Genomic DNA, 20324 nt, shown 5'->3' with positions numbered 1-20324 from the left:
GAAGCCTGTAATCCTATCTACTCAGGAGGCTCAGGCAGGAGAATTGCTTAAATCTGGGAGGCAGAGGTCAGTGAGCCGAGATTGCACCACTGCACTCCACCTGGCTAACAGAACAAGACTCCATCGGTGGGGCAGGGGTGGAGGGGAAGGGGAAGAAAGATACTGTGAAGTGTTTCTGAACACACTTTTATTAGCAGTGAACATGGAGAAAAAAGGGCTGGGCTCGGTGACTCACACCTGTAATCCCAAGACTTTGAGAAGCTGAGGCAGAAGGATCGCTTGAGCCAGCCTGGGCATCATAGGGAGACCCTCTCTATATACAAAATCAAAAAAATTAGCTGGGTGTGATTGCATGCACCTATAGTCCCAACTGCTTGGAAGGCTGAGGTGAGAAGATGGTTCAAGCCTGGGAGGTGCAGGCTACAGTGAGCTATGATAATACCATGCCATTACAACATGCCAGCCTGGGCAACAAGCAAGAACCTAGCTGAATTAAAACAAATAAATAAAAGAGATAAGTGGTAAAAATCCAAAGGAAAGAAAATGTAAGAAAATAATAGTAAAAAAATTAACGACTACTTTTTTTTTAAGCTTAAACATATACACTTTAAGGGATGAAAGCTATCAGCAGTTGGGTATAGTTTACATGCCCTCAAGCAGTCTGCTTCTCACTTTAGTAAAACAACCAGGCCATATCAGAAATGAGAAAATTCAGGGGTAGTACATTGGAATTAAATATGGGAATTTATCAAATAAGAGAATTTAACCTTCAATAAGTCAGTGGTCCTGTGGGATGGATAATTAGAGTTTTCATTATCAAAAAATGCAATCCAAGGGGGAATAAAGGCCAGATTTTCCTACTAAGTTTTCTATAAAAGCTGTCTCACCAAACACGTTTTCCATTTGATCCCATATCCGTATGAATAAAATGAGTTTGTTTTGATTCTTGAGTTTGCATGACCTCAGATACATGGGGGTGAAGATGTCAAAATTTCACAGTTTTAGAGACCCTAAAGGCCAGGCTTTCTACTCATCTTTTTATGACTTTGGGGGGCACTTGGAGGTCTCTTTACCTGGCTCAGAACTTAGAACTGCTGATGCTCCAAAGAAAACCTACAAAGAGGGAGAGAGGAGTGCGAGGGAACAAATTAGGAAACCTACTTCCGGAACTGAATCGGTTTTGTTTTCTCAGCACTTCTGGGCTTCATTTTTACTTAGTTCGAAATTGTTTCAAGGTAATGGCAACTACCTGTTCTAGCGGCCTACGCACATGCAACCACACACACACTTATGTAGTGTATTTATTGGAGAAGCTGTGCTGTACAAAGAGAGAAAATGCACGATAGTGAAAGGGACCGGAATGTAGAGCCTACTTCCAGAAGAGCAACTGTGGCCAGAAAAGAGCATTCTCTGGATTAAGGGAGTCCCGACAGGAGCAGCCTTGGGGGGATGTTTCAACCCTCCAGAAGGAGGCTGGAGGCAGGTTCTTCTTCGTGAACCTCCCGGATCCTCAAGTTCCCGGCTCTTCAGCCCCCTTTGTGCACTCGGGTCCTCTTCTCTTTCTTCCCCCACCTGCTGTCATTAATTGGAGGTTGGTAGGTCCCCTAGATCACCATCTCCATTCACTCGCAATGCCCGCGGCCACTGGCCACTGTGTACACATTCAAGAGCCTCTCAGGCCCTGGGGTTGAAGTCCCAAAGGTCATGTGCCTCAGTACCGCTCCCACCCCTTAAACTGCCAGCCAGCCAAGGTTGTCTTCAGTCCCTGTGTTGCTTGGTGGGTGACCGGTGAAGGGGTCGCCTTTTGGGGGAAGAACGTCCTAGGCAGAGCCTTTAGCTGGGTGACTCTAGTGCCAATCGCAGGTCCAGAGACCGCCCCGGAAAGAAGCGCCATTGGGTAGCTGCTTCCCTTCACCGCCGCGTCCCCTTGTCCTGTCGCGACCTGCAGGCGGAGGGGAGGGCACCGAGCTTCTGTCCCTGGTGGGCAGAGTCAAACGGAGGCGCCTCACCAGGCCCTGACGCCCTGCAGCGTGGCTGCCAGATGCCCCTGCGGGGTGGCACTCGGGCCACCGGGTCTGAAGCCTGTGCTGGTCAGTGATGTGTGTGGCGCAGGCCCCGAGGGCGCGCCCGCGTAGCAGCTACCGTAGCCTGCGCCGTAGGGGGCTCCGGTGTAGCCTCCGTAGCAGGAATAGGGCGACACCGAGGCGCCGTAGGGGCTGGGGAAGGCGGGCGCGCCGGGCCCGGGGCCCAGGCAGGGCTTGCCATCGCGCACCAGCACCGGCACGGCCACCCGGCGCGGCGCTAGAGGGTGGCCGGCCAGTTCTAGCGACTTGTCCTGGCGCTGTCTCTTGCACTTGTAGCGTCGGTTCTGGAACCAGATCTTGACCTGCGTGGACGTGAGCTGCAGCGCGCTGGCCAGGTGCTCGCGCTCGGGCGCTGACAGGTACCGCTGCTGCTTGAAGCGCCGCTCCAGGGCCAGCACCTGCGCCTGCGAGAAGAGCACGCGCGGCTTCCGCCGCTGCCGCGCCTTGGGCTGCTCCGAGCGGCCACCCCGTATGCTGTCGCCGCTGTTGCCAACGCCGCGCTCTGGCACCCTGATCCCGCCGCCAAGGGGCGAGGCCGCGCTCAGGCCGGGCACTAAAAGCACAGGAAGGGACACATCAGCGCCCAGCCTAAGGCTCACCTGAGCAGTTCCTACTTGGTTTTCAAGACTCTCCTCTCCCTGGCAGGCTTCACCCTGTGCCCTCCCCCTCCCTCCTATTGCCCCCAATCCTGTCCCAGGACTGTCTCAATGTTCTTTCCCTCCAAGCTCTGCCACTTTTATATGGTGCTGCTGGAACGTAAATTGTGACGCTCTATGGTCCCCGGTGTATGCGTCCTTTTCTAAAAGGTAAACTCTGGATAAAGGGTTAAGGTAGCTCTATTTGCTTCTTAGAATGTGTGTGCATGGTGGTCCAGTTTGGCAAACGTTCGCTGTGAGGAACAAATGTGAGTAGGGGTGTCTATCAGATTGGGGAGACTTTGGACCCTTCTTGGAAGTAGAGAAAGAAGGAGAAGAAAGAGGAAGGGGAAGAGGAGGAGGAAGAAGGGGAGGAGAAAGAGGATGAAGAGGAAGAAAAGAAAAACAGAAGGCTGGGTGACAAGAAGGTGCAAACTCGGTGACAGGCTCTCAGGAGGCTCCCATCTGCCTCATTTTCCTTTGCAGCCCCAAGCACACTGCAAGGAACCCGGCTCCAAGTCTAGGAGCAGGAGCCTTGAGTGTCTCCTGCCTTCACCCGGCTTTCTCACACACTCTTGTCTTCGTGATGAAGTACTCCACCAGCACCAAGGATGCATCCCAGCTTTCTTGGATGTAACACTTTTAATCCAAATTAACAATATGTGATGAAAGCAAAATATTTCCTGGCTCCTGACTCTAGGCTCGGAAACTGAGGTTCTCTTTGAGAGATGCATAAAGTTGGGGTCCACATTTGGCTTCTTAAAAAGTAACCTTTCCCTCCTTTGGGGTCTTTCTGGAAAGCAGGTGGTGTGGGCTTCACCCTGAAGTCCTCCTTTCACCCAGGGCGATCCCTACAGCTGAGACTGTGCCCACCAAGATGCAGTGTTTTCCTCCCTTCTCACCTCTCTCCTGTCTGGGCTTAAGTCGCGTTTGACTCTAAGGGTGGATAGAAAGGAAACGCTGAGTTTTCATGGCATCTCATGCCAGGAGCAATCCAGGAGCATGGAGGGGGTGCAAGTTCATGGCAAGAGGGGACAAGGACAGGCCTATTAGAGCCGGTGCGATTGGAACCAGACTCCTAATACCCAAGGCACTGGCATGATCTCCTGGGGGACGGAGCTGTTTGGTATTTAAAGTTTAAGGAAAGAACGACTTTCTTCAGAGATAACTGCTCAGATACACTGAGGCCATCTCCCCTAGCAAAGAGGAAAAATCCTGAGGAGGGGTTGTTTTCTTAGCACAAGGAAAGGTAACAACTGACCTTCAGCCAGGCTGCAGAGCAAGGAGGACCCCATTTGAAAGTCAGACCACGCAGGCGCTGGGGCTGCACACAACTGCAGGACACACCGGCACTCTGCCCTCTCCTTGTCACAGTCCTGGAGTTCTGGAGGGCGAGGTGGGACGGTTGTGATGGAGGAGGGCGTGAAGCCCACCGAAGGTGCTTTCCCCATCCGGATTGCCACCGTGGCCCCGGGCTCAGTTCCTGGAGCTGGCCTCGGGTCCCTCCTCGGCGGCATCCACTGCTGCAGCAGAAGAGACAGGCCTGGGATTTGGTTTCCAGGGGGAGGAGGAAGGCGCCGCAAATACTAAGGGCTGCGGTGGTCGGTGGTCAAAGGAACGTGATCCTTTGTCAGCAGAGCCCAAGTGATCGCCGAGGCTGCGCAGCGCCAAGGGAATGTAGAATCCGTTGCAGAAAACCTATCAGCTTCTTGGCGGACACAGCAGATAATGTTCTCCGGCTTCTGGAGTTAGTGAATAACTGGTGACAAGAAGGACACTGCAAGCCAGTGAATAATTCCTATCTAGCCCCTTGATTTATTTCATTCGTTTGTGTCTTTAATGAGGGTATCATGGCACAGTCTGGCAGAGGAGGCCTGTCCTGCTGGGCACTACCTGGAGCGCGGGCGTTGAGAAGGCCAAGCAAGGTGCTGAGTTTTGGAGAGAGGAAGGTGGCGTTTTCATCCCTCCAACTGTCCGGCCTCTGCAGCCAAAGCCTTCCGGATCGTCGCAACACAGCTCCCCGCCAGCCCCTTCCCTACCAGCTGCTGGACACAGGTGCGTGGGCCTCCGCAGCCTGGCATGTGGTTGCGCCTTTGGATTCAGGCGATAAGCCTCTACCGGAGCCCTGTTCCAGGGCAGAGGAAACCCTGGCGGCCTTTAACATTCTCCCTGACGCAGAGAACCCTGCGCCAACAGGGCCTTCCACTTCTGGAGAATCGAATGCTATCCGGTCCCCAGCTTCCGTCTTCCAGACGAAGAATCGATGAGGAGGAGTAGGGGGCCCTGGCCAGGCCCGCAAGAAAGGGCCCAGTTAGGAGGGGCCTTAGAGCCACGAGGGTTCCACTGCTTTGATGGCCACACTCTTTTGCAAACGGTTTGGGGGTAGAGAGATACCGGGGTGATGACAGGGAGGCGCGGTGGTGACTGGCACGGCTAAGGCTCAGCGGAGGGTTTCGCTGTGGAGGTTCTGGGCACTGTGATTGAGAGTGGGAGCGATGCGTTTGTGGGAATCAGAGGAGCGGATTTAGGAAAAAGGAAATCCTTAAGATTCAGGGCCTTAATTTCGTTAGGGGCGTGTGAAGCACACTGGTTATCAGGAGAGGGTGGAAATGGGGTTCAGAGGCCTTTTTTTGAACTCCTCAAGTGAGAGAAAATGGGGACAGAGTCTCGAACCCACGAGATAGGAGGCGCATTTTCCCCACACAACCATGGATCACGCCCCCCACACCCATATTCCCCCTGTAGGACACAAGACCTGAGCGCTTACTCACGTGGCTCCCCAATCCTTTCCGAGTCCATGTCCAAGACTGCCTCAGAGGGACCCCCAGGAGGCTCCGATACATCCTGCCTTCTGTCACCTCCACCGCCACCAGCGTTGTGAACCTCTGACCCTCGCGGCTCCGGGTCCATTCTCAGGTACTGAAAGTTTTCCGGGCTCTTCTGCACCCTTGGGTGTGGAGAAGCCGTGGGGCCGCTCTGCTCGCGCTCCAGCCGCAGTATGTCTTTGACCGAGAAGGGGGTGGAGGTGACCGGGCTCAGCAGCATCCCGAAGGCGGATGGGGCGGGGCCGAGGAGTGCCTGATCCTGCTGAGGCGCGGCACCACGAGCTTCCCGTCCTGTCGCTGCAGGCTCCGCAGACAAACCCAAGCTCTGAGACAGACGCCCAGCGTCCCAGACCGCGCCTTCCTCTGGACCATCCCGGCGGGCCTGGGTCCAGGGCCGGGTGACGAGACCACAGCCCCCCATTGGTTCTCGCAGAAACCACGTGCTAACCCTGCACCTTCCTCCCCCAGCGCTTTCTTCTCTCGCCCGTCTAATCCTCTTCAGTCCTCAGTCGCCTTCCTGGGAGGTTTGGTTCTTATTGACAGTTCTCAAAAATTAAGAAAACGTGGAGAGTGCTGTGTGCGGCTCGGATCTTCGTCAATACGGTACTAGCGGGAGCTTCCGAGGTCAACCTAGGGTCCACTGGGACCGTCCTGGAGGACGTGCGGGGATAGGGGGTGGAGTCCTTTCTGTGCAACCCGATCCCGTCCATCCAGCCTGGTCTTAGCTCAACTCTGCATTCTTACGGCAGAGGAAAGCTAGGACAGAGACAGCTGGGGGCCCGCGGGATTTGAGATGCCCACTGGGATCTTGCCAGCGCAGAGGCCGGACCGCCTGTATTGAGGTGGAAGCCTCTCTTCGAACCGAGTCCAGGTCTGCGGAGTCTCGACCCGCCACTTCCCAGGAGCAGTGTCTCAGCCTCAAGACCGAGAAATGGGTGTAGGGGCTACATCTAGGGAGCCCTCGGCCTTTTAGAGGGTGGGGGAGAAGGGAAGGCCATCGCTGCGGCCCGTGCAAAGTGGTCAGAGGGGGTCTACCGTCGTCCTTGGCGTCCCCGCGTTCCTTCTCTTCCTCACCTGTATCTCCTTAAAGAGGATTGCCTGGAGCGTGCCAGCGTGTGTGCGTGTATAAATGCGGCGCCCGTCGGATGGCTGGGAAAATTTGACTCGCACTAAATCTCCTGAAAAGGCCCTCGGATACAGTGGGCGCTGAGTGAATGGGGCAGTGTGGTACAATGGTTACCAACACGGATATAGCGCCAACAGACCCAGCCCCTGCTGTTACTACTCAGAGGGCCTGGATCAAGGAAAAGTGATTTGGCGTCAGCACAGAATCGAAGGAGCTTTAAAAACTGTGATTTAATCACAGTGAGATCTCTTTAGAGTTCTTTTGGGGATTTCGGATCAATTTTTCTTTTTCTTTTTCCTTCCTTCCTTCCTCTCCACCCGCCTCCCCCCCCACTTCTTCTTTTGAGACAGGGTTTGTCTCTGTCTCCCAGGCAGGAGTGCAGTGGCCAGATGATGGCCTTAGTCTCCGGGCTCACTGATCCTCCCACCTCAGCCTTCTGAGTAGCTGGGACCACAGATGCCACCAAACCTGGCCATTTATTTATTGTAGAGATAGGATTTAACCATGTTGCTTAAGCTGGTCTTGAACTCCTGGGCAATGTGCCCACCTCCCCACCTCGGCCTCCCAAAGTGTTGGGATTACAGGTGTGAGCCATCTCACAGGCCTCAAATGCTTCTTAAACCTTCTTATGTGAATTCAATGTTGACAATAGCTGTTTGGATGTTATTATCTCCTGAAATCCAGATAAACCCAGCTCATCTCCCCAGGCTAATGGATACAAAATTGCATACAAAGATTTATGCAAAATCTCAGCAAATTTGATCGTTTGGCTACCAAGTAATGATTTCTTATGCATGGTAACATTTAATCTTTACATCAAAGCTATACCCAAAAGTTTTCAGCTCTCTCTCTCTCGCTAGTGCGCTCTCTCTCTCTCTCTCTCTCACTCATCAGATCAGAGACGTGGCCCAGAAGATTCACCGAATTGCAGGACCAGACTAGTCGGTAAACCAAGACAATAAACCTTTTCTTTCTTTCTTTTTGAAATAGACATCCTTTGCTCTTAGAGATCTCAAAATCTTGTGACGACCCACACATTTATTTGGATTTTAATTTTCTGACAAAAGTAATCATGGGCACCTTGGAAAAAGTGAAGAAAAGTTAAAGGAAACTATCCATCCGGGGATAACATTATTTTTGTGCACCTTCTTCTTTTTATTTTTGCATATATGAGCTCATAGGGTATATGTGAGTTTGTATATATTTAAATTTACATCATGATCATGCCTAGTTCATAGTTGGAATTTTTAAAACAAATATAATTGAAAAGAGCAATCTAATATTTCATGTTATGGAAAGACCATACTAGACTGTATTTATATTTTAGATATTGTCTTTTTTCCCATCACTGTAAATAAGGCTTTATTCTTGTGCCTTTCATTTTCATCCTTGTCAATATAGTCTATTATTTTCTCAGGACACGTTAGAAGAAGCATATGGAGTCAAATATTTTAATGCTCATAAGACATGCCATTCCAGGGCTTCCTGGAAAAACAATATTATTTTTACCCTTTACCCCGGAGGTGCAGGCGAGTGCCTGGTCGATGGGTATTTACAGTCACCACCGGACACCCACGAGAGACCCTGAACTTAGAGCATTTCCGCGGTACAGCTCTACCCCGTCCCTCCAGGGGATACTGATAGCTCCCTGGTTCTCACCTTCCAAGTGCTAGAGGCAGGAAGTAGGGTGATCCGGGGTAGAAACAAACCTAACGGCACAAACCTGCCGGCACTTTATCACCTGGTGGAATTTTCCCTGCGGACAGTCGCACTATATTTACATCGTAGAGAAAGGACATCTTGGGGGTCCTTGGCGTCGGAAGCCTTGAGTTCAAATCCTAGACTTAGGTCGCCAGCCGTGCCCTTGCTGATTAGCTGCGACGATCAAATGAGACTTTTTGAGGTGGAAATGCTTTCGAATCCCTCTCGAGCGGTGGAAACGCCTCGCTTGGACCGGAGTCCAGGTCTGCGGAGCAATGACCCACCGCTTTCCAAGAGTAGGGCCTTCAGCGGAGCGAGTCCTTGTTACGGAAAGGGTTGTTTCGGTGCAGGCTCCAGGCTCCCAGCGCAAACCTGGGGAGAGGGGTCCCTGTCGTACTCCCACCCCTGCAGGGAGCTAGGCGGTCCTTCTGCGGCACGACGCCACGGGGCGGGAATTTGCAGTGTTCTCCGTTCTGGTTTCAGCTCCCGGTGTTCTTCACTCGCCTGGGTCTCGCCCTCTCAGGGTCACCTCTCAGAGGGGCCTGGCGTCCCTCCTCCCTCCTCCCTTCGGCGCCGCGAGCACTGAGAACCGCCTGCTCTCCAGCCGGTACCTTGAATCTCCTGGTCAATTGTAGGCGCATCAGCGGGTGCCTCGCAGCATAACAGAGGCGCCAGCGAAGGGCCATTTGCCTAAGCGCTTGGGGCCCAGGAGAGCCGGGAAGAAACTAGGAGGGGCTGCGAGAGCAGAAAAGCCGGGAAGTCCAGAGACTTTTAGGCAGGACTCTGTGCAGTCCCAACAGCGTGGTGCCGGGAGGGGTGTGTGTGTGTGTCCCTTGCTCAGGAATGGAGACATCATGGGCACCTCTGTCCTTGAGTCAGATGGAGCGGTCGTGCTAGGGGTGCGATTGATCCGCTTTGCTTCACTCAGGTCCAGAGTGTTTTAAGTGCCTACCATGTGCCAGCTCTGCCCAAGCCCTGGTGAGACTGAGAAAATGAGGGGTCTCAGCCCTCTGCCTGAACTTGCATTCTTGCATAGAAGACAGATTTTAAATGATTCCCATGCAGCATGTTACCTTGGACAATCAGACGGAATTTGTACACTATATTTACTGAATCTCCTTGTATCCATGGTTAACGAAAGTCCTTATTTCCTGTTTCTTTCACTCTCCTAAAACGAAGGGATTACTTCCTCACCTCCTACTCATGACTGTTAGCCTAGGGCTTCATAATCTTATACTCCAGAGTGCATAATAATAATTTTAAAGTAGATCATCTTAAATGACTCAGTAAATTTTCTCATTTTTTTTGAAATGATGGCTTTGGCTTAGTCATCTTTATTTTACAGATAAAGAACACAGAGATTACATATGGTCCAAGATCACACAGCTGTCGAATAGCAGAGGAAAATCAGAATCCAGGTTTTCTCACTCAGTCCTGGGGCCACTGCTCTGCACTCCTGTGGACCTACTCCCACTTCAGTCCCCTCTAGAGTAGAAATGACCATTTGAAAAATAACTGGGAATGACTTGGAAAACAGACCTAGATTATTTCCTGTATAGTTTCCTTTTTTTAAAAAAATGTGTATTTGCATCTCATCTCACTGGTTTTCAAAATAACTCAAAATACAGCCAATAGTATAAAGCAGTTATGACTTCTAGTTTATAAATGAGGAAACCAAGAGAAAGGAAGGTTAAGAAATTTGTTTGAGGCCGCATCTATCTCATGATTTCCCATATGGTTTTCTTTCACAGGCCAAGATATATGCATTTATTTAATAATCACCTTTTATGTTTCTCCCTACCTCTTTGCTCAGTACATGTTAGTACACTTCCTCCATAGAAAAATATGTTCAACATTTTAAAATTTCAGCAAAAATATTACTTTATTATGTTCTAAATTATTCCATTCAATTCAGAAGATATTTTCTGAGAGTGCCTATTACATGGAAAAGGTCATCATAGAATCTGTCGTACAAACTGGGACACTTTTTTTAGAGACAGAGTCTTGCTATGTTGACTAGGCTGATCTGGAACTCCTGGCCTCAAGTGATCTTCCCACTGTGGTCTCCCAAAGTGTTGGGATTACCGGCATAAGCCATTGCACCTGGCCTAACTGGGAAAGAGGAAAGTGTCCTTTAACACTAACTAGATGGTAGGCCAAGTATAGACTAACCACAACTGTCCTGGGTAAACCAGGATATATGGTCCCCACATCTACAAGGCACTCAGCACACAAAGATAAACAGCACACACTTCCGGCCCCTCCGGGAGTATTCAGGCTAATCTGGAGACTGAATAAGCTTTTATTGTAGAATGTCACCAGCCCACCTTTGTGTGCTGGCCTGGCATGAATGTGCCTATTTTCACCCACTTGATGAAGGATAACATTTTCATATATAGTGATACTTTTATCATTCAAATCTATAATGTTGACCTGATTACCATATTTAAGAGACGGGTTCACCACTAGTGCTTTCTTTTTCTGCTGCCACAAGACAAGCACACCTGCAGTCAATCACACACCCAAAGCCCCATGGCCAGCACAAGCCCCTCCCCAGAACAGGAGCTGTTCCCTGCTGTCATTGATTCCTGAAGATACTCTTTTGCCCTTAGCTTTTTTCACTTAACAAGGTACTCAGCAGTCACACCTTATTGGTTCAAAGAGGTCTTCCTTACTGTTTTCTGTAGTTGCCTAGTATTCCATTGCATTGAATGTACTGAAGTTTATTCAACCACTGTTCTATGAATGAGTATTTAGAGTTTTCCAGTACTTTACAATAACAATCATGAGTTTATATGTATTTTATATTGTTAGAGGCATGTCTTCAGAGTATATTCTAAGAACTGGGACTGTAGGTGAAACATAAATGCATATATAATATTTTGTAGGTGTTCTCCTCTCCAGAAAGGTTCTATAGGTTTGCATTTTGCCAGCATTGTATGAGAGTGCCTGCTTCCCAGGTACCCTGGGCAACAAGATGCATGATCGTATCTCTTAATTTTCACAAATTTGGTAGGTGAGAAACAGTATCTCAGTGTCATTTTTCATTCGCATTTCTCTAATTATAAGGGAGGTGGAACATTTTTTATGTGTTTAAGGGATATATACATATGTGTATGTATCTATACATATACACGTATAACATACATAAGAATAAAAAACAAATATATATACATATATACACAAATGTAAATTGTATGGGTCTCCCAATTTCACTTTTTAAGTTTTCTCAATATCAGTTACTTTGGTTATGTGTGCTGTATGTTGCAAATATTTTCTTCCTGTTTGACAATTGCCTTTTGACTTCTTTTATAATGCTTTGTACCATGTATTTTAAAAATGTCATCATTTGTGTTATCTTTCCTTGCTTCTTGATTTGAGTCATGGGGAGAAGACCTTTTCCTACACGGAGGTTATTTTCTTCTAGTATTTGTTATAATTTATTTGTTGACATTCGAGTGTATTGTGTGAATTAAGGATCTGATACGATCTTTTCCTAATTTCCTAAATTGCTATGCTGGGGCCATTGTGACGGGTTGTCCGCTCCCCGCGAACCCCGAAAATCAGTGCAAAATTCTCAGGGTTAATGGAAGAGCATGGGTGGAGCCTAAAGAGAAGTGGGCCAAGAGATTTCCTGTATTAAATGTTTAGAAAAACCAACCAGTTAAAGAAAATAAAAATCTGCTGTGTGGACTTCTCCATTTCTCCACGTCACCCTCCCCCAACCCGCTTCTTAGCTTCTCGGCTTTGGGTGTCGCAGGTCGTTTAGTTCTGGGACAGAGCGCGGGGGGTGACTCCTGGGGTCGCGGACGCCTAGCCGCCTCTGCGCGCGTTCCACTCCTCCAGCGTGGAAAAGAAAACCCTCAGCGGCCCGAGGGGCGGCGGGGCCTCCCCGATCGCGGACTGGGGAGCCGCAGGCAGGGAGGCTGCTGGGCGACGCTTATCTGCTCCGCGCTCTGCCGCTCCTTTTCAATTAACATTCCAGCGCCGCCGCCCGCCGCGGGAGCGGAGTCCCCGCTAGTCCCTGGAAAAATAAACTGGAGGCCCCGAGGTGGTGCGTGCGTGCGTGCGTGTATGTGCTTGTGTGCTCGTGTGTGTGCGCGCGCGTGTGTGCGTGTACGTGCATGTGCGTGAGCGCGTGTGCGTATGTGCATTCGTGTGTGGGCGCGTGTCTGTGCGTGTGCGTGCATGTGTGCGTGTGTGTGCGTACGTGCATGAGTGTGCGCCGGTGTGTGTGTGTGTGTGTGTGTGTGTGTATGGGGTGGTGGTAGGTCCGACAGCGTCCCAGATCAGCGCCGACTAGAGCTGTCTATTTGCAGGTGGCGGTTCCCTGCCAGTCCCGGCTACTGCTCTCTGTCCCACTGCGATGTGGGATGGCAGTTGCTCTTTTAATAAACTGGCAGTCACGGTCTTGCTGGGCCCTACAATATCCCCAAAGCTGGGGTGCGATGGAACACGTGGCTACGTCCCTAGACCCCGCGAGGCGAGTTGCACACACAATGCTGACCTCAAGGTCAGACCCTTTTTTCTCGGCTCAGCTTGGGCTTCCATGATCTCATCGATGTCCCATCCAGATAAGCAGGGCAGACGTCATTCTCTCCATTCCAGGCATGGGATGTTGAGGCTTGGAGTCCCTTAACTTGTTTATAGCCACTGGCCAGCTGCTCACCTAGGGAGGGGGACATGACAGGTCTGCTACTCAGGCATCTCAGGGCTGAACACAGAGCTCCAAGTTTCACCTTCCGTAGTAAGTTACCAACCTGCACATTGCTATAAATGAGTTTCTAGTATTGTTACTGTTAATCCTCTACAAATGTAAAATATGTCAACACCTCTCGTTGCGCCCGCTGAATATAGGGCCACCCACCCCTCCTCTGGCTGTATGTGTGGGAGGTGTTTACAGTGTCTGCAGTGAACAATATTCTAAATGAAATCTTTCTACCAAAAAAAAAAAAAGCCATTTAAACAAACAAAAACTTGTAGATTTCTTTCTTCAACATAATTGCATGTTCCCAAGAGGTGTTCCTGAATTTACCCTCCAGGGGCCTTCTGTGACTTGCTAGAGCCAGCCCAGGCTTCTGAAACTGTTTTTCAAATTAAAAGCTCTTTCTTTGGGTGTAATACAGATAAACTAGTTGTGCTTATGAGTTTAACTTTTGAGACGGAGTCTCACTCTGTCTCCTAGGCTGGAGTGCAGTGGCGTGATCTCCAGCTCACAGCACTCTTTGAGTCCTAAGGCACTTGAACCTTCCAGGTTCAAGCAATTCTCTTGCCTCAGCCTCAGTAGCTGGGATTACAGGCATCTGCCACTATGCCCAGTTAATATTTCGCATGTTTAGTAGAGATCATCTACTACGATCTATTTAATAGGTAATTTCACCATGTTGGCAGGCTGTGTCTCGAACTCCTAACCTCGTGTTTTGCTCTCCTTGGCCTCCCAAAGTGCTGGGATTATACACGTTAGCTACTGCACCTGGCCATGAGTTTACCTTTTAACAGACCTTTTAAGCACATTCTTTAGGAAAAGGAGACACCTGCTAAGGTGAGATGGGTTAGGCCAAACTGGAAGCAGTTCCAAGTGTTAGGAGCAGCTGTGAAGTGGGTTTCCTAGTTAAATACCATCCATTCCAGCTTCCGGGGCTCATGACTGAAGGGAGGTGTAAATGAGGTGCCACACCATCCTTCTGAGTATTGTGCCTCTGCATAGCACTCTTTGTAAATTTTTTTTAAATGTTTCTTTAAGTTCTGGGATACATGTGCAGAACAGGCAGGTGTGTTACATAGGTATACATGTACCGTGATGATTTGCTGCATCTATCAACCCATCATCTAGGTTTTAGGCCCCGAATACATTAGGTATTTGTCTTAATGCTCTCCCTCCACTTGACCATCATCCTGTGACAAGTACCCGGGTATGATGTTCCCCTCCCTGGGATGTTCCCCTCCCTGTGCCATGTCTTCTCATTGTTCAACTCCCACTTATGAGTGAGAACATGCAGTGTTTGAGTTTTTGTTCCTGTGTTAGTTTGCTGAGAATGATGGCTTCCAGCTTCATCCATGTCCCTGCAAAGGACATGAACTCATTCTTTTTTATGGCTACATAGTATTCCATGGTGTCTATGTGCCACATTTTCTTTGTGCAGTCTATCATTGATGCACAACACTCTTTGAGTCCTAAGGCACTCACAGTCTGACAGTCTATTGCCTCCTGAGGCAACAACCATCAGACGATGTCCCTAGACATCTGTGGGACCACCCAGCCCTGGAGGGTGCCTTGCATAGAAGGAACTTAATTTGTAATGTGGCAACAGGCTTCCATGTTCCTTAATCCTGGAATAATGCCAGGAAAAAGATGCCAGGGAAAGTGGAAACTCTCCTAAGATCCCCCAGGCCCAGGGAACTTGTGGATGCTTCCCTCAAAACACAGGAGGACATGTGTGTTACTGTGCAGGTGGAGTGGAGGGCAAGCCCAGGGCCAGGGGAGCTGCTGCAACACAGTCCATTACTCTTTCCCCAGTGTCCACTCTCCAAACATGCATAGCAGTGGCGAGAGGGGGGGTGCAGCAGGGAACAACTGCATGGACAAAGATGGAGCAGGCAGACACAGCGGCATACTGGCGTTTGGTGCCATGTAGATAAATTATCCTGATAACCAAGTGCGCTTCCCCTTCTACCTCCTCCCCAGACAGTCTGACGCTGGGTAGAAGTATTAGAGAACAGGATTGGTCATTTAAAAGCCACCCAGGGAAGGTCTTATTTTGAACCGGTCCACTTTACATAAGAGAATTAAGCCCAGAAGGCTCTCACTGTGCTAGAGCTGCTCATTCAGCTTCCTTTGGCAGGATTCCTCCCTCCAGTGCCTGGATGCTACAGGCTGCCTTGCCTGCTTGGAGCAGGGTTGGAGTGGAGCTGTGGCCAGAAGACCCTGGGCATGCTTGGGGTAGGGTGGAGGATAGAAGGTTTTCACCTTAAAATAAGCTGCTAATTCATTTACCCTAAAAGAAGCTGCTAATTCATTCTCAATTCCTGTGTCCTAGCAATTTGAGAGAGTGCAGAACAGAACTTATAAGAAAAAGTTATAGAATGTTTGACTTTCATCCATCATGCTGACTGTCATATTGCCACATCTTCAAAATTTTACTTTCTTTTTTCTTTTGATCCCTCTGAGAGTCTGGAAATAAAGGTGGTCCCCACCTTTCACCAGAAGCTGAAATTTTGTTTGTTGAAATACACAGGAGAGAGTGTCAACCCAAGTTTATGCAGAGAATAAAGCTGCCGGTCCTAACACTAATTGTTATTTTCTGTCTTATTCCAGGAGGGACTCTTTATCAAAAGCTAATATTTTGCTGTTAATTTACCCAACTCTAGGCATGATCAACCATCCCCTCCATTTTTATGGACAGGGCCAGAGAGATTGGATAATGTGGTTGACAGCATATTCTTTGAAGTGAAGGGTCAGGGCTTCTGTTCTACTGGGAATGCCACATTCCTCCCTGGGTCTCCTGGGCATGACTTAGGTGTCTGTCATGGGGTATCAACTTTTGTCATTCTTCCCCTGCCCTGCCCTCTAACCTAGTACCTTTATGCCAAGTAGCTTTAAATAAATATGGTTGGTTTAATTATAAACCATTCATTAAAATTCTGAGCATTGCTTTTCCATTTTGAAGGAAGGGGTGGACTAAATATTAATAGCTAGTACTCATTCTGTGCTTACCAAGTGCTGTGCTTTCTGTGGACATTTTTCATGTGTTTGTATAATTCCTTACCCGTAGCATCGTCTCTTCTGCCAGATGTCCTCATAGGTCCTTCAGGTCTTTGCTTAGGTCAGCTTGATTTCTGCCTTTAGGAGCTTACACTGGGGAGGGAGGGACAAGAAATAAAACAAGAAATAGAACACATGGGTAAATTGCATAGAATGTTAGAAGGTAATATAAGATAAGGGATAAGGGGCATCAGAGATGCTTGTGTGCTGTGCATGTGTGTTGCACACAGGTGAGCAATTGCAATTTTAAGAAGAAATGTCAGGAATAGTTCTCTTTGAGAAGTTACCCCTTGAGCTAGGACCAAGGGAGGTGGAGGGAGGAGCCATGAGGGTGTCTGGAGGAGTGCGCATAGGTCCAAAGGTGGGCTCACACTTGGTTTGTTTGCGAATCACTGTGCTGAGAATAGATGGAGTGGCACGAACGAGGGGAAAAGGGGAGAGAGGGGAGAGGAGATGAGGTCAGAGAGGTAAGGGGACCTTGATAGGCTGGTGAAGATCTTTGGCTTTTACTTTGGAGGCAAACTGAGAACATGGGAAGGTGTTGAGTGGAAGAGTGTGTAACATAAAATGTGACTTAAGATCATGAAAAGCCTCCTTGGTTTCTGTGTTAGAAAAGGTTACAGGAGAACAGAGGTGGAAGGAGGGAGACTTCTTCAGAGGCTATTGCAATGAGCTAGACAGCAGACCCAGGTGCAAGCAATGGAGGTGATGAAAAGTGGTCAGATTCAGAATGTATTCTGAAGGGTGAGGGAACAGCGTTTCCAGACAGATTGGACGTAGATAATAAGACACAGTGGTGAGTCAAGGACGAGTCTAAGTTTTCTGGCTTGAGCAAATGGAAAGGTGGAGTTGCCATCACTTGAGAAGGAAAAGGCTACAGGCAGAAGAAGTTTTGGGAAGACCAATGTTCAGTTTTAAAATGTGAGCTGATTATGAAATACCAGGTAGAGGTAGCCATTAATACTTAGAGTCAGGCATTCAGGAGACAGACCTAGGCTGAGAATACATATTTGAGAGTTGTGGCATGTGGACATGATTTAAAGCCATTATCCCAGATGAGATCACCAAGACAGTGAGTATAAATAAAGAAGAAAAGCAGTCCAAAACCAAATTCTCAGGCAGCCCAAAATTTAGGAGATCAGGGGATAGGAGACATTCACAAACCAACTCTTCTGAACTCTGCAAAAAAGTTCAATGCTGTTTTATTTATTTATTTTTAAATGTGCTGAGCTGGTCTGGATAAAAAGAAACTGAGGAGTCATCGCCACCAAATACATTTTGTGAACCTGTATTGGATACTGGCTAAAAAGAAGCTGCAAGAAACAAAGACTTTTGGGACAATTGGAGAAATTTGAATAGATATTAGATGATACTGTATTAAAGTTAATTTTCTTAGATGTAATAGTACTAGGGTGGTTTTGTTGAAAGTTGTGGTGTATGCAACGTTCAAATGGCTCAACAACTGCACGTGGAGAGAGAACAAATGTGGCGAAATGGCAATAGCTGGAGAATGGCTAGGTGCATAGCTAGATGAGCAATATATGAGTGGGTATTCATTGCCCTGTTCTTTCAATTTTCCTATAGTTTGAAAATTTCAAAATAAAACTGTCAGAGAAAAAAAAACACTGGGGGAACCAGTATAGGAGACTCCAGAGAAGAGCAGAGCAGCGATGGCTATGGGTGTCCTGGAAACCAAGTGAAGGAAGTGTATAAAGAGAGAGGGAATAAAATCCATGTAAAATGTGAGGCCAGGTGCAGTGGCTCACATCTGTAATCCCAGCACTTTGAGAGGCCAAGGCAGGCCGATCACTTGAGGTCAGGAGTTTGAGACCAGCTTGGACAACATAGTGAAACCCTGTCTCTACCAAAAATACAAATATCAGCTGAGTGTGGTGGTGTGCACCTGTGGTCTCAGCTACTAGGGAAGCTGAGGCATGAGAATCACTTGAACCCAGAAGGTGGAGGCTGCAGTGAGCCAAGGTGGCACCACTGCTCTCCAGCCTGGGGACAGAGAGATACTCAGTTAAAAAAAAATTTCATGTAAAATGCTGCTGGTAGGTCAAAAAAGAGGATCTAGAAATGAATCTTGAATTTAAAAACAGAGAGTCAATGGTGACCTTGGCAGGGTGGCTGGACAGGTGGGTGGGTGACAGTCACCTCTGGTGGCTAAACCCAATGAATGGGCATGTTGATTCAGAGCCTGGGCCTCTAGAAGCCAGGAATGCATGTGTGTGGTCGCTCATCTTTGTGTGGGGTGAGTTCTGGTGGGTGAATTGGGTGGCTGTACTGGGCAGGAGGGGGACCCGGGGGTTCTGCCCTGGCTCTCCAGTTTCTCAACACAGATTGGCTTTTCTCTGGCAGCGCTCAGGGGTGGTTCAAAGAAACCTCTGAGTTCAGTAAACAATGGGATTGGCTTTTATTTGACAGGGAGTAGATACATTGAAATGGAGATGGTCGCATAGAAAAACTAAAATAAGTTGAATAAAGAACACATTTATTAAGCCAACTCCAGTCTTCTCCAGGCAGAAAACAGCAGGACTTTCTTCTCTCTCCCTCCCTTCCTCCCTTTTTTTCTCTCTCTGCTGCCTGAATTACCCAAGTAGTTGCCTCAATCCTCAGTTTTCCAGGGATATAGGCCTGGCCTCAGAATTGATTGTACAGAAACCAGCATTGATAACAGGTCTGCCCTCACCCCAAGGAGCCAAAGCAGTTTTAGAAATGTCATGAATCAATTTCAATCTCTTTTCCTTTTATTCAAAAGTCACTGGATTCCTAAAGTAGCATGCGTTCATCAAAAACCATGAAAAATTTAGAAAAACACAAAGAAAATCAAAATCTCCTAATGCCATTACCTAGAAAAAACATTTTATTTATGTGTATAAATAAAATTTACTCATTTTACTCACTATACCATTTACTCATTTTTAAATATGCATATAATTAATTCCCTTTAAATAAATAAGCATTAGATATGTGGCTTTGTTTTCCACCCTTAACAATATATTGTAAAACTTGTCCATGTCATCAAACATTCTTCTATGACACAATTTTGAATAATTATATAATATTTTATCCTGTAGATCTATATAATTTTTTAATTATTTTATTTTATTTTATTTTTTTGAGATGGAGTCTCTTTCTGTGGCCCAGGCTGGAGGGCAGTGGCACCATCTTGGCTTACTTCAATCTCTGCCTCCCGGGTTCAAGCGATTCTTCTGCCTTTTTTTTCACTTGCCTCCCAAGTAGTAGGGATTATGGGCGCCCACCACCATGCTTGGCTAATTTAGTATTTTCCATAGAGATGAGGTTTCACTATGTTGGCCAGGCTGGTCTCAAACTTTTGACCTCAGGTGATGCACCCGCCTTGGCCTCCCAAAGTGCTGGGATTACAGGCATACATCATCGTGCCTGGTGGATCTATAGAGCTTTTAAAGTTAGAGTTCTTTTGTGGGATATTTAGGTTTCTTACAGATTTTCACTTTTGTAAGTAGCATTTTTATTGTCAAAAGACATAAAATGGCACCTAATTTGTGATAGATGTGATTGGCTTTTAGTTGTGATTTCTAAATGGAGGCAGCCTTCATTCTACAAAATACCTGGAGAGTTGCACTGAGCAGTGTTTGAACAGTGACTTTTGGAAGGTGGGAACAAGGAAACATAACAATAAAAAAGAAACTGATTGGTTAACATCAGGTTATTTTTTTTAAGGGTTAAAGCAGAGGGGACATCCTTATTATCCTGACTTGGGTACACAGGAATCTCTTGTTTTTAGGGGAAAAAAATGGCCTGTTTTGAAATCTGTCTGCTTTCATAAAATTTCAGTTTGATTTTGTGACATTTAGCATGAGTGACTCCATTTTGGCTGGTCTGGTCTGTGGGAACCTGGTGCAAGAGCTCAGTCTAAAACAATGACCCCCCACAGTGTTCAGAACCATAAACTTTCCTGGAATAAATGTCTTTCTCAGATTTTTTTTTCCTTGGTGTAAAGTGGGGTAGTGGGAGAGGATGGAAGGCGTCAGTTCTTCCAGAAAGGTGGCCTGTAGAGGCAGAACCTACTAGAAAAATGGACATCAGAGATTCAAGTAGTTGCCTCTGGATGTAGTCTGTGCCCCTCTGTTGCCTCCTGGGCCTTGGTGCCTTGTGGAATCCATTCACAACTGCTCCTTCTCTCCAGGGGCTTCTTCAAGTCTC

At 47.9% G+C, this 20324-nt stretch overlaps 1 protein-coding gene and 1 long non-coding RNA gene across 4 annotated transcripts; one reads left to right on the top strand and one right to left on the bottom strand.

Annotated features, from left to right (window-relative positions):
• Nucleotides 1–1208: 1208 nt before the first annotated feature.
• On the bottom strand, nt 1209–6016 carry NKX2-6 (NK2 homeobox 6). The gene is made up of 2 exons (XM_002756835.4): nt 5491–6016; nt 1209–2637 (listed from the first exon to the last, which is right to left on the bottom strand). Exons 1-2 carry the CDS (start codon nt 5963–5965, stop codon nt 2006–2008), a joined length of 1107 nt encoding a protein of 368 aa, XP_002756881.2. The 5' UTR covers nt 5966–6016; the 3' UTR covers nt 1209–2005.
• Nucleotides 4970–6165, top strand: LOC118146657 (uncharacterized). Of its 3 annotated transcripts, none has more exons than XR_004732516.3 (3): nt 4970–5093; nt 5465–5635; nt 6013–6165. It is a non-coding gene; the product is annotated as an uncharacterized LOC118146657 (long non-coding RNA). The 3 variants fall into 3 exon arrangements; XR_004732515.3 differs by having other exon boundaries at nt 5848–6165; XR_013525978.1 differs by having other exon boundaries at nt 4970–5101; nt 5848–6165.
• The last annotated feature ends 14159 nt before the right edge of the window (nt 6166–20324 follow it).

This window comes from Callithrix jacchus, chromosome 13 (assembly GCF_049354715.1).
Source record: "Callithrix jacchus isolate 240 chromosome 13, calJac240_pri, whole genome shotgun sequence".
In the NCBI taxonomy this organism is placed as follows: domain Eukaryota; kingdom Metazoa; phylum Chordata; class Mammalia; order Primates; family Cebidae; genus Callithrix; species Callithrix jacchus.
The sequence above is the reverse complement of the archived record's forward strand: the minus strand, read 5'-3'. Positions and strand labels throughout refer to the sequence as shown.